At 54.6% G+C, this 17,770-nt stretch overlaps 1 protein-coding gene across 3 annotated transcripts in view; it reads right to left on the bottom strand.

The window, feature by feature from the left end:
* Window positions 1-17,770, bottom strand: part of SLC8A1 (solute carrier family 8 member A1) — a 61,418-nt gene that overhangs the window by 10,483 nt on the left and 33,165 nt on the right. Inside the window, exons 2-4 of one of the 3 annotated variants that reach the window (XM_026080796.1) lie at window positions 3,335-3,438; window positions 478-498; window positions 55-72 (exon numbers count right to left, since the gene is read on the bottom strand). In XM_026080796.1, coding sequence (XP_025936581.1) covers window positions 55-72; window positions 478-498; window positions 3,335-3,438 — 143 coding nt within the window. The remainder of the gene's footprint in view (window positions 1-54; window positions 73-477; window positions 499-3,334; window positions 3,439-17,770) is intronic. The other 2 variants (XM_026080797.1, XM_026080799.1) reach the window with 2 other exon arrangements.

The raw sequence follows: 17,770 nt of genomic DNA, 5'->3' as shown, positions 1-17,770 counted from the left end.
GGGGGGGGAGGGGAACAGAGGTAAAAATGAGGGGAGAAGAGCAGAAATCCATACCTGTGACGGTGAAGGCACCTAAACGAGCCCCCAAAAAGCCCCCGGACAGAAGCGGGAGAGAGAAAGAGAGAAGGAGAGAGAGGGTTAGCGTGGTGGCCCCCGGGGCCGCGGCCCCACCGCCCCCAGGGCCGGCGTCCCCCGGCGCCCCCCGCTCGCGCCGGAGGGGGGAAGCCGGCCCCAACCTGCCCCGGGCCCGGCCAGCGAGGAAATTCGGAGGCCAGGTGGGCTCCCCGAGACGGGGGAGAGGGGCATCCCTAAATCCTCCCCCCCCTTTTATTTTTTTTATTATTCAATTTTTGCCCGGCGGGTCGCCTCGCGCGGCGCGGTCCGGCCTCTCCGCGGGCTCCTCGGCGAGGAGCCGCCTTCCGACGGCCCCCGGGGACAGACGGGAGAAACGGGGAAGAGAAATGGATGCGCGCTTACCAAGCTCATTCAACAACAGGGCTGTGAAGGAGACAGACAGAGACAAACACAGAAGAAGAAAAGTAAATGAATAATGAAATCAAAAAAGGGCACATCCACAGAAAGGCTCCGGGTCCCGGGGCAGAGATTTCGGATCTGTAAAAGCTGCAGGATGCCGTTAGTGTTGAGAGAGAGAGAGGTGCGCTAAAAATGAAGGAACAGAAACGTTTCATGGGGCTGCGGATTTAAAACGATGACGACGATGATTAAAAAAAAGAACTACTGCAAACATGGGGCGACATGGGATAAAAGGCACACTCCCAAAAATTCATTTATCCCCTTGGAATCGTATGTGCAAGATCTTCCATTGGTCTCAGTGGCAGTTCTGCCCTGGGGAGGACAAATACATCCCATGTGCGGTGGCTACTGGCTTTGGCCTCCTCCGGCTGTCTACATGGAGAGCGACAGCTACGGCAGGCAGCCGCGCTTCAGACAGGGAAAAACGAGAGAAGAGACACTTGCGGCAAAGGAGTTTGGCTCAAGGAGCTTCTCACTCGACAGACCACGCTGAGTCTCCAAAAACGAGACAAAAAGGCTCTTCCTTGGTGGCTCCCTGGGGCCCATATCTCAGAGACGCCACTGGTCTCCAGGGCGCTCGTTGCATCTCATGGAAAAGCGAGCACAAAAAAAATGAGCGAAAACAAATCATCAGGTGGCCAAAGCAGTAAACAGCATCTCAGAATCACAGAATGGTCCAGGTTGGAAGAGACCTCTGGAGATCATCTAGTTCAATCCCCCTGTTCAAGCAGGGTTACCTACAGCACATAGCCCAGGGCCCTGCCCAGGCGGCTTTTGAATATCTCCAAGGATGGAGACTCCACAACCTCCCTGGGCAACCTGTGCCAGTGCTCTGTCACCCTCACAGGAAAGAAGTTTTTCCTCATGTTCAGATGGAAGTGTCTGTGTTTCAGTTTGTGCCCACTGCCTCTTGTGCTGTCGCTGGGCACCACTGAAAAGAGTCTGGTCCCATCCTCTCGGCACCCTCCCTTCAGACATTTGTACACACTGGTAAGATCCCCCCTCAGCCTTCTCTTCTCCAGGCTAAACAGGCCCAGCTCTCTCAGCCTTTCCTCATAAGAGAGATGCTCCAGTCCCCTAATCATCTCCATAGCCCTTCGCTGGACTTGCTCCAGTAGTGCCACATCCCTCTTGTACTGGGGAGCCCAGAACTGGACGCAGTACTCCAGATGTGACCTCACCAAGGCTGAGTAGAGGGGGAGAATAACCTCCCTCGACCTGCTGGCAACACTCTTCCTGATGCACCCCAGGAGACCACTGGCCTTCTTGGCCACAAGGGCACACTGCTGCCTCATGCTTAACTTGGTGTCCACCAGCACTCCCAGGTCCTTCTCCGCAGACCTGCTTTCCAGCAGGTCAACCCCCAACCTGTACTGGTGCATGGGGTTATTCCTCCCCAGGTGCAGGACCCTGCACTTGCCTTTGTTGAACTTCATGAGGTTCCTCTCCGCCCACCTCTCCAGCCTGTCCAGGTCTCTCTGAATGGCAGCACAGCCCTCTGGTGTATATCTTTCTAAACTATTCTTTACCTTCTAGCTAGCGAGTTTTTAGAGCTGAACTTCCCTCAAGCTTCCTCAGTTACCTTTGTGCCCGGGAGGGTCAGAAGCCTGGCGACACTCACCGTGGCCCTTGGCTGTCCCCGGTACCACCTAATGATACCGCTCCCGCCCGCTGCGACCAGACTGTGCCAGCGCGCCTGATTTCTGAGCCCCGCTTCCATTAGCCAAGCCCGGCCGTTCACATCAAACACCAGGCAAGCTGCTGGAGGGGATGGTACAGCTGATCTCCGAAGGGGAACGTGGCATCACCGCAGGACTTCTGGACTAAAACACAGCTGCCTCTCCCTGCCCAGCGCAGGGAGCGCCCCAGTCTCGCAGGGTCCTGAACGAATAGCACATTATAACCTCGTGCCTGCTGAAGGGGGAGCTTGTGGCCCAGAAATTAGAAAGCAGCTCCGAGGCAGGCAGGCAGACCAAACGTTGCTACCCGTTTCTTACACAGGCATTAATAAGGGTCTGCGGCGTTGCAACTCATTAGCTTAAGTACCTCTAAAACCGCTTCGTGCTCAGCCACTGCTAGTGCGCAAAATTAGCTGTCGCCATGAATTTTAATTTCCTTGCAGGAAAAAAAAAAAAAAGATGTGGAGAAATAAGCACGCCTCGTCTTTTTGGGAAGGCTTGCAGTTGGTGTAGAGCTGTTTCTATTTTATGTGATGAAAGCAGAAATTGTTTTCATTATTCCTATGAGAAGCTATTATCTAGTGCACGGCCATGAAACTTTACTTGAGCATAACCCAATTTCTTCTAGAGTGATTGCATCTCATGATATTACCTGCTCACACCGTGATTCTGAGCTATTTCCAGATCCTAATGGCAGTATAAAAAGGCTAAAGTTACTGCTTTGGCCACGCGCTTTATTTCAAGCAAAGGCTATTTTATCTTCCGACAAAAATGAGGCCGCATCCCTATTTTACCTGCCAAGCCTGCATTTTCGACTTGGCTAAAGGCAGACGTAGCTGTGGGGTGCATTCAAAATGCCTTTTGGGGGGCTGGCGGGGCTCGTCCGCCCCTGCCCGGGGACTCTGGGGCCCTCCGGGGAGGGCAGAGACACCGCTGGGGGCTGCTCGAAACAAAAGAGTAAAGAAAACAGGAGCAAAAAAGGCGCAGCGGCTAAGCTTCGAAGGAAGGAGGGCAAAAACGGCCGGGAGCCAAAGTGCGAGGAGAAAGGAGTGTGAGAGTAGGGAGACACAGAGAAAGCGGACGGCAGCGTCTCGAGAGCTGGTCTGGTTTTACTCTCACACCTTTCACTCCTCTTCGTAGCCACACTGGGTCCTCAAGCACAAGGAAGAAACTGCACTCTTTCTCATACTCCTCACGGTCAAGTATTCTAAGGGTAATGAATTTCCTGTGGGAACACAAGACAAAGGCAAACACATGATTGGCATCGCACGCTCATGCATTTCACGTCCGCCCAGGTGCCGTGGTGCCGGAGATGGTCGGGCGGGGGGAAGCGGCTGCACGTCTGCCCCGCGGGCGTACGGAAAAGGGCAGGAGCCCCCGCTCCGGCTGCGGCGAGGCTGAGCCTGGCGAGGACACGGCTCGCCCCCGGGGCCGGACTCGGCAAGGGCTCGGAGGGCCGCGGCGAGGCGCCCCGGCTCCTGCCCTTTTCCGTAGGCCGCGGGGATGTGGGCTGTGTGTTGCGGGTGCCAGGCATGAGTGAGCCAGACAGGGACACACAGGCGGGGTCAGCCCCGGAGCACGTCCCCCACCTTTCTTCTCACTCATCTCCACCAGCCGGGGCTCCCCGATCTCTAGGTAGAAGGTCTTGTTTTTCTCATACTCCTCATCATCTATCACCTTGATTGATATCGTTTTGCTGGAACAGAGAAGAAGAAATAGAGATTCAAGAGTAAGGGGGGAAAAGGGAGGAGGGGAGACAGGGAGGAGGAGGAGGAGGAGGGGAGGAAGGCCAGGAGAAGGTGGCTGCGGAAAGAAAACAACAGATTTGGTAGCGCAGGCCRGGGAGAGGCAGCACAGCCGAAAGCAAAGGGCAGGAGCTGAGGGGCCGAGCTCGCCCCCGGGCTGAGCACGGACCAGGGGGTCAGGGTGCCCACCACTCACAGGGCGCCATCCTCTCCGACACGGCTGGAGGCCACGGCTGGAAAAGGCACGACCTTCCTGGCGTGGAACGGGCTCCCCCGTAAGTGTTTCATCCTGGAGGCAGCAAGACGTGGCCCCTCCCAAAAACCCAGGGTCCGGCGTGCAACGCAGCCCCCGGACCCCCTTGCTCCCTTTCGCTCCGCCCTGAGGTGCACCAAGGGCACTCAAAGTCTCCTCCGCAGATCTCGTGGGCTGGCGCAGCGCTCGGGCGCTGGGAGCGGGCTCCTAACCCCAGCCCCCTCGCCCTGAGCCTAGCTGCCCTGTCCTCGGAGGAGACACCTCTCGCCCCATCCCTGGCTCCTCCGGCGAGGTGCGAGTCGGAGCAGCCCCAAGGCTGCTCTAACACCTGCTCGAGGAGCAACCTGCCAGGTCCCAGAACTGCAAACCCACAAACATGGGAGCAAGCCACGCTGTCGGCGGAGAGAAATTCAGGCCACGCTGCCACATCTCCCGGCTTTCTCGCCTCCTTACAGACATCTACATTGCCACCCAGAGTCCCTCTGTTAAGCTGACAAGTATTTGGCATCAGTCTCTTCGGGGGGGTTTTCTCGTTCAGAGCAAACATTGCTAAGCATTTGGAGGAACAGCAGAGATGATTTCTTGTGCWGTTTGCTATGAGTCAGAAGTGTATTAAGTTTGCCCTTCATGCTTATAACGAAACCATTTACTCCAAGCGAGCAATGGCTCTGAGAAGTGTAACAGTGGAGCACAGCTCAGAGTAATTGTATTTTATAATGAATATCCGTAATAATTCATTCTGTTTATAATTATTGCTGCAATAGTTTGGTACATAGGAAAAATGGTTACCAAGCACACAGCCGATCCTGCTTTGCATTGATGAGTTAAGGGAAATTATTGTATATTAAAAAACTAATGAAGGATACAAAAATGCTCTCAGCCACGCCGTCAAAGAGGACCTGACAGAATTAACAGAATGGCACAATTTCAAAAACATTACTAACAAAATCAATAATTTTCCTGACAACTCCCATTAAAATGTACACCACAGCCTCCCTCTACATACAAAAAAAAAAAAAAAAAGCTCTGCTCAGGAAAGTTAATTAARAAAAGCCTCTTCCATCAATTCTAAGGGCACCAGGGGTATCAAGACGCAAGCTTCCCATGGGTGTGATCTGGGCTTGTTGCAGGCGGCAGCTCTCAAAGCCCCACAAAACAATTCTCTCCCACAAAAAGAAACTGGGGTGGCGATCCCCAAAGCTGTTCCTGTAGGTCCAACAGCGCTAGGGACCCCTTGTATAATGAGGCTGCAGGACCTAAACTGCCGCTGCCAGCAGGTGCTGCTGTTTCCCAGACGATCATTCTCGGGTGTGAGCAAGTGCTCCGTGTTGGGCAGACATTGCTGCTGGCATGCTGTACAAGGCTGTTGGGACAGCAGGTGGGGGGAACAGCTGGGAAGTCTGCTCTCCGGCTGAATCTCCGATCGGCAAGAAACACTGCGGCAAATTTGCTGCTGGGATGCTGCTGAGATCCTTGCAATGGTGTTTGAGATCACACCCATTYGAAGGCCAGCCGGCATGCCAAAGTAAAACCAGCTCTTCCTAGAGCTCGCCTGAAYGCCACCACACTGCCTTGCCCCTGCAGCAAAGCCAAGCCACAGGGCTCTGCGTAGGGGGGGTCACGTGGCAGCGCCCGAGCAGTCGAGAAGGAGGGGACCAGAACTGCACGACTTATCCTGCATTAGAGCAYGGGCCACTTTCTGCTGCAGTCTGGGACTTGCACCTAACGCCCGGCTCTTGCCAGACCTCCTAGTGTGGGTGATACCCTCGGTCTCTGCCTCTCACTCCTCCCCCAAGCAGAGGTTTGCTGGGCAGTGCCAGGAAGCAGGTGCAGGCTGCGACAAGGTCTGCAGCATGCGATTTTCCAACTCCCACGGGGCTGCCCATGTTGGCTGTGGATTGCCGCCCGCGGCCCCATCTAGTCCCGCGCTCCCTGGCATAGCCAGCCTCCGGTTTTGCAAGCCCATCTCCTGCAGTCTGCTTTTTCAGAGGTGCTCCCTGCCCAGACACAGTGGAACAAAGTCTGCCAAGACCCATGCTGAGAAGTCCTGATGGTGCATCCCAGGAAAAAAAAAACCACTGCGGAGTCATTGCAGGGCAGGAACACAACAGAGACCCTTTCCAAACACCAGCGCCAGGATTTATCAGCTGAGGCTTTGAGTCCTTGCTGGAGATGAGTTATCGCCTGACCTGGCTTTACGCTCCAATTTAGGCGCATGGGGTAGCTGCTCTGATCACCAGTGTGTTCTCTGCTGCTAAAAGAAAGCGGTGGCACCAGCCCACCTGCTCCTGGAGTTATTGCAAGGGGAGCCAGTGCCGTGGCGTGCCAGGGACACCCAGCACAAGGACACGCGGCACCCAAAAGGGATGACCCTGCACCCCTTCTGCAGCCTGCTTGCAGYGTGGGGGAAAGAAGAAACGTCCTCTGGAGGTACTTGGCACTCGGCGTGGACCGTGACAGACAGCATGGCTAGCCAAGCCCTTCAGAGCCGTCTCTGAAGCCAGGCTGGCTGGGTCGGGTGCTCACGTGCCATCGCTCCTGGCTGCTGTCAGGACCGATGTCCGCTACTCCGCAAGGCCACAAAGCAAAGGCATTTCCCGTAGAACAGCAGCTCCTCCTGCCTGTGTCTCTCCAGCTCAAGTGTGGAGCTTGGAACAAGCACAACAGGGATCAAATCCCAGGAAACCACACTGGCGACTCCGTTCAGCATCGCCAAACACCCATGAAAATGACCCAAATCCAAGGGATCCCTCAGCGCCTCAGCTGGCGCARAAGAAATGTTGTGCAAAGTGCTGCAGTGTGGAGAGTCTCCATAAACTAGGAGTCAGGTCTCCCAAGCCCATGAGACAAAAGGAGAAAAACAGAAGATTAAAACATTACATAYGTTTTCTTCACCTCATTGCAATCCAGGATCAATTTAGGTGGTATTTTTCAAGCCGTCCCTCAAATCCTCTCAGAGGGATAGAAACAGGCTTTGATTTGGGGATGAAAGTGGGGTTTCTGCCGTAATCTAACATCTCCAGGAGCTAGGGATTTAAGCCAAACACTAAGTTCACGTAAATGTGCGACACCACAGCCCTTGAAAACACTGGACTGTTTTCTTCCTGCCTTGTCCCTGGGCCAAATGGTGGGTGGGATCCTTTAGCCTCAGTCACACTGTAGGTGGGAAAGAGCCATTTCTAGAGCCAGGTTTGGGTGCATGGGGCCAGAGGCCCCTCCGTGCAGCCRGGCTGCACGCTGGTCCCTGTCCCAAGGCTTGGCACACCTCCTGCCTGTCTCCCTCCTGCGGGGCCTGCTGCAGGGAGCCCCAGCGGCAAGTTTGCAGCAAACCACTGGGAGAAGTGGTCCCAAAGGGACGTCAGGGACAGAGGCAGGAGGCAATCTCTCCGTCAGATCCAAGCCGGGAATCAATGCAGACCCCTGCACTGACCGCACATGGGGAGAGCACAGGGACCGCGGGCACAACCTGACGCTGATCTGCTGGACAGAGGGAGGGAGCCACTGGGACAAGTGTCCCCCCAGTCACTCAGGAGGTGTGTGCAGCACAGCTGGTCTGGGAAGTCCCAGGGGGCATCTACTCTGCAGTCCTCCAGCCACTTCGCATGTCCTCATTTCACTCCAGCAAACAGCAGCCTTCCCCTCCCATCTGCTGCCCTGCCACTGCCGCGCTGCAAAGCAAAAGCCACGGCGATTTGGCACCCTCTGTGATTCAAGTGGTTTTGGACTGCCTCAGAACAGCATTACCAGCATTTTTCTCTTTTTGTTAAAAAAAAAAAGAAAAACCCATCAAGCTGGCAATGCTGAAAGCACACAGCCTGGAGGTGCAGGACACTTGTCACACACGGTGTCCTGATGACAGCACTTCCAAAGCGTCTCCCCAACTGGCAGGGAAATGCAGAGCTGCGGTGGATGCTCTCAGCTATACTTTAAGTGCTCTTTCCACCCCATTAAACACATGCCAAAGCTATCTATTTGCAGACGAGGTTTCACTCCAGTGCTGACGTGATCCCACTCTGCCATCTTCTCAGCATGCTGCTAAGTGATGATTTTAAGAGAGCCTGGATGTGGTCTGGTACAAGATGCAAAGTTACTACAGATGCTACAGGCTTAGCAGACTTTGAAAAGGCCAGCAGGGAGGGCAACAAAATCAGTCCAAAAGAAGAGAATCCCATTATGTGCCAACGGAGAGTGCAAGATGCTGATGGCTTTTGAGGGAGACATCCAAGGAAGCTGTGAAATGTCATTTGCCAGAGTTGGGAAAGAGCACACCAGAGGGTTAAGACAAGATAAGCATGGCTTTCCCTCAGGAACAACATGGTCAAAGGACTGAGCAGGGGTTAAAGACATATGCCCCCAAGCACAGGGAAGGGGAGCAAGAGTGGCTGGGGAAAAGACAGTGCCTCCCAGATTTAGGGTCTCAGGAGGCTCAGCTAGGATATTCATGTGAAGGATGGAGAGATTCATGTGGAGGATGGAGAGCAATTTGATGGTCTTAAGAGTTCATGGGCCCCTTTCTGTTTGGAGACCTGCTTTCTCAGAAATGATTTTCATCCAAACTGGTAAAACTTTGCTTTGAGAAAGCTGTTTGGTTACTGGGTGCTACAGGTTGGGGAGGGAGCTGAACTGCAGGCTTTCGCAGGATCACAGAAAGGTTTAGGTGGGCAGGAACATTGGAGGTCTGAGGTTCAATCACCTGCTCACAGTGGGGCCAACCTTCAAGCTCAATCCAACTTCAAAGCTAGATGAGGTGGCTCAAGATCTTGTCAGGTTGAGTCTTCCCTCAGTTTGCTGGCTAAACTCCTGCTAATATGGCCCAGGACACATGTGGCTGGGGGACGCTGTCCCCTGGGCACAGGCTGCAACCCTTGGTCAGAGCAGCCCGCCTCAGAGAGGAGGATGTTCAGCCCAACCGCCGTGGCACATCCCAGCTTCATGGGCTGTCACTAGCACAGATCTACTGGCCACGGGGAACATGACTACCAGCTCAACATCAGCAGCAACGTGCAAGCCAGCACAGGGGTTATTTATTAGCCCTGCCTGCAATTCGAAGGCACATGTACCCCATGCACCTGGTACGTGAACACAAGGCAGTCTGGACCAGGAAAAATTGTGGTGAAACACAAAAAGCCACTGGTAGATCCCAGCCTTACGCACTTTTAAACACTGATGTAGTTTCTAAGGTGGGCAGGACATTTCAGGGACGCAGCACATTCCCATTTCACCCCGCCTCGTTCTTTGCCCCTCATACTCATCTGAAAACATGGGACCGCCATGGAGAATGCACCTACCAATTGTCCCCGTGGACCAAAAAATAACGACGACTACCAAGGAGCAATAAAACACCCACCCACGCTTTTGCTTGGCAAAAGCAACACTGCTGAGGGAATCACTGGGAGGAAAATACTGCTCGTCAGGGCCGAACTCACACCAATAAATTACCTGGCATAGCATGAACAACAGAACCACCTGCAGCTGACACCATGCTAAAGAACAGTCCTCCTCYGGGCAGAGGTCACGGCAGCTCCAGCACACAGGAACCCGTACACTCGTCTAGTTTTTACCCTTTAAAAAAACGAAATGGAGGAGGTGTGGCTTGGCACCCTGGCCGCCCAAACGGGGGCCTCATGGCCCTGAGGACAGGTGAAAGCACGCTGAATGCCACAGGTGCCAACACGGGTACTAGCAGGGCCACCGAAGCCAGGTCTCCTATCAGACACGCGCTTGCCTCCTCAGCTTGTTTCCAGCACAGGACTGAGGGCTGCTCCGTCAGCGAGAGAGAAGAGCTGGAGTTGCAATTCTGCAAGGTTTGTTTTATTCTTTGATTGCTGGTACATGGAAATGAGATGAAACTCATTTCCTCAGCCTCGGCTGCAGGCTCAGGGAAGAGCGATTTCTGCTAGAGAAATGCAGACAGTTGGGTGCACGGTGGATGTACTCTGCCTTCATGCCAGAGCAAGGCTCTTCGCCCAGGTAAAACAGACCCAACACCAGTGGAAGGAAAACCCCAGCAGCAAGAGAAAGCTGTGCTCTTCATGAACAGGGCACACAAATGCCCGCCCCCGCTCCAAGCCGCATGCCCTCTGTTGGGATTTAGGGACCTTCCCTGAACAGAAGTACTTTCAAAACATGCTACTTCAGTCATACTGCAAAGCCCTCCTTTTAAAAGAGCATCCCCACACCACCCTTGGGTGCTAGAGCCAAAGGAGAAGTCCTCTTGGCTGGCAATGCTCTAAGGATGGTCCCGCCAAGAAGGGACGAACCGCTGTGAAGGGACTCCACGGCCTCCCAGCACAGCCTCTTCTCTCTGACAACTGTCAAGAGCACCTGTCTGTAGAAGGACAGAAGAGCAGGTCGAGCATATGGATAATATTACCAGCTGATGCACTCCCAGCCCCCAGGTGTTTGCGTCTTCCTAGCTGGCCCCAGTTTCTATGTATTTAGTAACTCCCCATGGATTTCTCCAGTTTCCCATCAAGCTTGGGTGAACTTTTGGCATTCACAATATCCTGCGTGCCAGGGAGAGCAACATGGTTGCCAACCAGGCACACGTGGTGCCTACTCAGCAGCATGGACAGCAAATAGTTGCTCTTAGGAGGCAACGTGTCCCTGGGGCAAGCATGCCAGCCCACCCCACGCTTTCTGAATGCAGCGCTGGAAAGGGCAAGCGAGAGCACCTAGAAGCCTGCCTTGCCAGCAACCCTGGCAGGGACAAGGTGCTGACAGGACAGGGCTGAGGGGCCTCGGGAGGAAGACATCAGTGAGTGTCCTCAGGATGGAGGCTTCATGCAAGGAGAAAGGGAGGGCACGAGGAGAGCTAGTGCTTACAGAGAAACACCAGCGGGGGAAGGCATCCTGTGAGCAACTGGATTCCCAGCTCTCCTACCTCCACCAGCCTTTCCTCTCTCATGGGGTTGGACAGCACCAGGAATGATGGGTGACAACACCTTTTACTTGCCCAGATCTTAGCATCTGTTTTGAACTTGAATATCTGCCCAGTCACTGTGCACCAGTGGAAATCCTCAAAGCTGGGTGCTTCCCACACCAGGGCAGCAGTAATCGCTGCAAGTGAGTGAATGCAAGGGATGCACCTTCTCCAGATGACACTTCCAAACCACATTTGTTGCTGCTGCCCTTTGCAGCACACGTTCTCAGGCTCCTGCAGAAAGTTGCTGCACTGATTTCTCATGCATCTGCTTGTCAGCCAGTTGCTTAATTAGCTGAAGTTAAAGCTTGCCACGTGAGGTGGGCACATGACGTGGGAGACTCCCTGCTTCGTGCGGCTCGTGCCATCACCTCGACAAGCAAGATGCAATCGGGGAGCAGGCACAGCCAGGGAGAGAGCTCCTAAATCGGCATCAGGGCTGGGCACAGCTGGAGCCAGGGTGAAAGCAACGTGGAGCAGGGACCTAGGCCACAACGCGGAGCAGGGCCCGGGACCCCAGGGCAGGGCTGGAGCCAGCTGCCAGGAGCAAGTGGCTCTTTCACCTCTCACTCCCGTCTTTGACCCTATTTGCTCTCCATCGCCCTAGCTGGCCTCGTTGGCTGGGCGAGCTCTTGTCTCCCGGCGGGCTGCAGCAACTCGAGGCTCTGGCCGTGCTGCTGGAGACGTAAAGCAGCCTTGCTGCTTCTGTGTCTGTCTCTGCAGCACGAGACTCTTCGAGCTCTGGCACCAGGGAGTGCTTTTTTGCACTTCGCAGCTTCATTGCTCAAATTTCTGACAGCTACGAGAGGAGGGAAGTTGTTTTGTTGCTGGGAAGGAAAAGGAACAGATTGTTTTTTTCTTCCAACTGGCTGACAACCAAATTGCACCTGATGGTGAGGAGCTGACAGCCTCACGTGTGTGGAGAAAGCCAGCTCTGCGGTAGGAGCATTAGTCCTGGGTGCAGGCGGCGCGTGCCCGGCCGGGGACGCGCCGAGAGGGCAATGTGAGTGCCCAGGAAGTCGTCGCAGAGACCCTCCTTCCTGAGAGACAGAAGATGCACAGAAACAGGACGGAGCATACAAATGACCTGGTGTCACACAAGGGTTTTAGATGTTACCCAGTGGAGAGGGTTCGTTAAGGTTTCTGCCCCTCCATGCGGGGCCCAGGCTCTCCAGAGTCCTCCATCACTGTCTCTGAAGTGCATGGGTATAGCTGCGTCAGCAGGCAATGGAGAAAGACACGATGATCCTGGGGTCCAGCCTTGTCTCTCTTCACACCAACAGACTGGAGGCGTCACCTCTGAGGGGTCTCATTTCTCTGTCTGGCTCCCAACCAGTGGCTGGAGCTGCCTTTATTCAGCCAATTCTCAGTCACCCCCATCCCCACCAGTGGCGTGACATGGAAAATACACTGGGGAAACCTCACCTGACACATCCCATGCCTACCACAAAGCAGAGAAGCAGAGCCCTCGCCCTCAGGTAGTGCTGCAGATGTGGGTAAGAGTCTTGTGAACCAGTCACCGCAGGCTCCAAGGTTTTGCCCATCTGCAGAGGAGCTCCTTCCCAAGGATGCCCACCGCCTCGGAAGGCCACGTCTCAGCCAGGCAGGGCTCCTTGGCTTGGTGCAGGCCTTGCTCCGTCAGTTTTGAGCTTGTGGGTGCAAAGTCTGCAGGTGATTATCAGCAAGAGTCACAGCACAAGCTGTGCTTCCCGACAAGACTGTGTGAATTAGCCCGTCACAGAGAACAAATTGGCACGGCCAACTCTACTGATTGGAGATGGTGGTCAAAGGGAAACAGTAGCATGTTGGCAGACAGTGGAGATGAGCAGCCCTGAGCCTGCGCTGATGGGATCTCATGTGTGTAAGATGCCCTGTGAGTCACAGATTTTTATCCACACAGAGCCCTTTCCAGGACTGGGGCTTTCTGATGTGAAATGTCTACACTTAATGAAAAATCTCGCCGGAGGAGTGCGCAAACATGACACAGAGGGCGAAGGAGAGCCTCCCTGAAGCACAGCCTGACAAGCACTTTAGGAAGGGCAGATGTGAGCTGATTTGACGCAGCAGCTCAGTTTGCTAGTCCAGCAGCCCAGGTTTGGTGCCCCCTGTCCTCCCCCACCTTCAGAGCCAAAAGTGGTTGCGCTGCACCTCGTTTGAGAAAGCAGCCCTGCTGAATCAATCTCTGTAAGACCGCAGGGCTGCATTGTCCTCTCCGTGGCTGTGCAGCCCAGCATCCACTCCACTGACCTCCAGACACATCAAGTTTAAATGACATCATGCAGCTCAACTGCATAACGTTGGCCTGCTCCAGAGCACTGCCACCAGCAAAGCCCCGAAGAAGACACGTCCATCCAGCCCGCTCTTCCTTGGCCTTGCGCAGACGCAAGACGTGGAAGGTGGCTTGAAGAGATAGCAGGGCTGAGATCTGCCGCTGCTTAGATTGCTGGGAGATGGCAGGCACCGCTGATGCCCAGAGTATCAGAAAGCACTTTTTAGGAGCAACGACTGCCAGCTAAGATGATTTCACAAGCTAGACCAAATGTTGCTTGACTGTCTTCTCAGGAAGGCCAGACTGGGCAGGATTTGTCAGATGAGAAATGCTGCTTTTTTGGGGAATCCCTGGCATTTGCTCCAATCTGGCTGTGAATTTTGCACTCTGGCTCATGCCCTTCTTCATCCCTCTCCCAAGGCCACATTTCACAAGGGGCTGCCTGAGCGAAGATGCATAGCTGTCTCTTGACTTGCCTCAAAGCAGAGCCTATGCACTTGTTCACGTTTAAAAATGTTGCTGTCCCAGGACAGCTGGAGCTGGGGCCTCCCACTTCGCGTGAGTCTGGACGCAGTAACATTGGGACAACAGTTTTTTGCTATCCCGTCACCATCCGCCTCCAGTGATGATGGCCCACAGTCCTCAAAGCCCGCCAAATGCTTGCTGAAGGCATTGGATCAGTGGAGGGACAAGCAGGGTAGACACCATCTGAATCACTATCTGGATCTCCAAGGACAGAAGAGACAAATACTGCAGTGCAAGCGACAACAACGAGGAGGGAAGACCCGTTTGACGCGAATTTGATCAAAAACACCCTCAGCAGCAATTGCTTGCGGTGCCTGGGAAAGCTGGCACAGCAGAAACAGCTTCTCCCCTGGCTTCACACAGCCCTGCCTGTGACAACTAAAAACTGCCATTAGCTCCCCAAAATTCAGCCCAGCAAAGGCTTAGCTGCTCAGGGCTCAGCCCAGCCAAAGTCCCTGCACCATATAAAACCCTGCAAAGCCCCTGTCTAAGAAGCTGGTTGTGGCCCGCGACACAGCCGAGTCGGAGTGATTTCCTCCCGAGCATTTGCCACGTTACAGAGGGTGCAGCAGTGTTCGGATATTTCCTGCTCGGAGCAAACACCCTGCAGACGCTTGCTGGGTGTCTTTGGGCTGAAGAGCAAACCAAGGGTACTTCTTCCACCATGCCTCTCCCTGACCTCCCACAAATTCGTCCCGAGGGAAAGGAATGGGAAACTCATGCAATTGCTCCCGACTCCTCTACGCCCCAAAGCACACACGCAGCTTTTGTTTGCAGACGGATTTACCCTTACGATGATGACTGCCATAACCTTTCAAACAAATGCGAGCTTCCCTTCTCCGTGTGCACCTGGCAGAGTTGCCATGACAATGCTCCTCAAACACAAGCCATCGCTCTTTTATCAAAATGCCTTTTGGCGCTCCCCAAAATGAATGTTAATGAACGGGAGAGGGGACGGTTCTGCAGCCTTGTAAATTATTTAGCAAACTTTGCTGAGTAAACCCAACGGCGAAGACCACGCAAAACATAACAGTGTGGCTTCAGCATCAGGAACCGGGGGGTGAAGGAAGCCCCGAATACATCTGCTCTGCAATGTTCCAGCGCTGCCCCTGCAGCGGGATTTTGGGTTAATCCTAGCAGTGCTTCCCTCTCCAAAGGCAGGCACATTGCAAAGCCCACTCACCTGGATTTCAGGGCAAGGGGGAATCTCCCGTGTCATTTTGGAAGACACTGGATGAGGGGTCCCGACTGTGCCCTGCCGGCGAGGCCAGCAGGGAGCTCTACTGCCGGAAAAGCAGCTTTACATGGGAGGAGGAGAAGGCCAAGAGGACGAGGGCGATGCATGGTGACAGCAGAGGAGAGGGAACGGAAATTCAGAGGGAAAACACCAGCGCTGAATGAGCAGGCCGGGCTTTGCAAGACACACGGACACACAAACTCGCTCTCTGCGGTCGAACTGCTGAGCAAAAAGGCACCTGCCGCACTGCGCGCACCGACGCGACCTGCGCTGGCAAGCGCAGCACCCAGCACGCGTCCCAGCCGCTCTCCCCGCTGGCACCCTGCTGATGCTACGGAAAAGCCTCTTCATCTTTTACGAGCTTGCGATAAGTGCCGCGCTGCACTTTTGTTAGAAGGCGGCGTAGGTAACCTGCTGTCGAGGGAGGTGCAAGCCCAAGCAGCTCCACCACGACGCGCCCCGGGCTTTCAGAAAGAGGCAGCGAGCACGGGAGCCGATTTTACCCCCCTCCCGCGGCAAACGCACCTGAGTCTTCAGCCAGCCTGAAGCTCTCTGCATAAAACCCCTTTGAAGGAGACGCCAGGTCTCCCGAGACCCCCAGCACTACACGGCGTCAACGCTCGTGCTGTGAGCAGAAAAGCACACGCGTATTTGTTAACAAGGATGTTGGCTAACAAGGGCTCTCGCATCCCTCCCGGTGCCAAGCTCACCAGGAAACCAGCCCCACGGGAAGGAGGAAGAAACTCAGCTTCTCCCCGTGGTTACCAAGGAGATTGTTTAAACGGGGCTAAAAAAAGAGGAAGCRAGTGGCCGAGGGAAAGGCAAGCGTGGAAAAGCGCTCGTGTGTTTGCTGCGGGCTTGCTGCTGAGGGTCCCCTCAACCGCGATGGGTTCCCCCTTCCCGAGGAGAAGAGTCCATGTTTCAGTGCACACACGCCTCAGTGAAAACGGCCCTGAGCACTTAAAAACGGCAATACAGAAACGTTCCTGCCTGCAGAGGAACGGATGGATGGATGGATGACAGCCCCGCGTCGGGACGTCGCGGCGGCAGAAGGCATCGTGCGGTGCCCTCTGCCTAGACCTGTCTTTAGTTGCCCAGGTCATCAGAGGAGGCTTCCCTGTGGGAGCAAGTTAAATGCAGCTGGAGCTGGTGCTAAAAGTGATTCCCCCTGCGGCCAGCTCGGGAGCTCTCACCCCCACCTATAAGCCTGGAGAACAGCAGCCAAAGCCGACCAGCTTTTATTTATTTATTTTTTTTGCAAACACCAGGGAGCTGCTTTCCAGCCCTCTGCAGCTCCCAGGTCAGACGGCAAGAAGGGAAGGGCTCCCAGACCCTGTTTCTCCAGCTGCTCCTCATGCCTTATACATGATCATCCGGATGACTGACACCCCTCAGGGCAGAGCACGTCATGCTGCCTGCCATTAAACCTGCCCAGGGCTTTCCACTCTTTTAAAGTCTCTTTCATTTGCTTGAGACTTCAACCATTCGGCCTGAGACTTCCCACGTGCGGTGGCTGCAGCTGAAAGAATGACAAAATGCCCCCGCCGCTGCCTCGCTGAGTGGTTCATCCACTTGCAGACTGAGCTTCGGGGAAAAAATACGCTGCTTTGCACATGCTAAAAAAAAATAAATTCCCAAAGTCCGTGGTGAGTAATTCTCTCTTCCTTATGCTTTGCTGCAGAGAACAAAACTTAGCAGAAGGATCACTCCAAGGCCCAGGATATGCCAAGTCCATAAAAATTTGCTTAAATTAGACCAAGTTATAAGACTCTAAAAACTTGCAAAATATGTAGGCTTCCTTGAACTGGCAACTTAAGATCTTGGAAGATTTCAGCTGCTCTGGAAATGCTCCATCCTCTCCCAGTGCCAACCCGCTCTTGCACATGCCGTGCCCTGCGGAGGGCTTTCCTGGTGCCCAGGAGCCATGGCCGGGACAGGGATCCCGGCTCTCCAGGGCGCCAGGAGAGACCCAAGGCCGGTGAAGTGCCTGGGGGGGTCCAGATCACCACTGGCCAAAGCACTTTGCTAGGTAGGACCATGCTCCAACCTGCTGCTGGTGGGAGAGGGCTCGTGGTGTTGGCTGGCAGAGACCCTCCAGAGAGAAACCTGCCGCCCCGGGGAGTGACCRAGCTCGAATCTGGACAACTTCAGGCGGCTTAGAAGCGTTTAAACCACCAGRAGCTAGAAGCGCACCCACACGACGCCTTTGGGAGCTTCTGTCTTGCCTGGGTCGGCTGTGAAGCCCTGGGAATAATGTGGAAGCAAGGTGGGCAGGAGGGAGGCCAAGGGAAGGACTGCGCCGCGATCCCTCCGCACCGCAAAGGAAGCAAAGAGAGCAGCGAAGCCATCAGTATTGCCTCCGGAAATGCATGCCGTTGACGGTAATTCCAGTTTTGTTGTGTGTGTTGTTTTTTTTTTTTTAAAGATGCTTTTAAGAAACGTGCCAAAGGCAACGGTCTATTAGCAGCTCGAGGCGACGGTACCAAAGTCTAATAAAAGGAAAGCGAACAGCCCAGACCGAGCAGGCAGGAAAGAAAAGCTGCCTTGTGCCCTCTGCCCCTCGCCCTCCCTGCAGCTCATCGGCTTCTCCGCCAAGCACGGCTCCG

Source organism: Apteryx rowi, unplaced genomic scaffold (genome assembly GCF_003343035.1).
Source record: "Apteryx rowi isolate R43461 unplaced genomic scaffold, aptRow1 scaffold_53, whole genome shotgun sequence".
Lineage (NCBI taxonomy): Eukaryota > Metazoa > Chordata > Aves > Apterygiformes > Apterygidae > Apteryx > Apteryx rowi.
The sequence above is the reverse complement of the archived record's forward strand: the minus strand, read 5'-3'. Positions and strand labels throughout refer to the sequence as shown.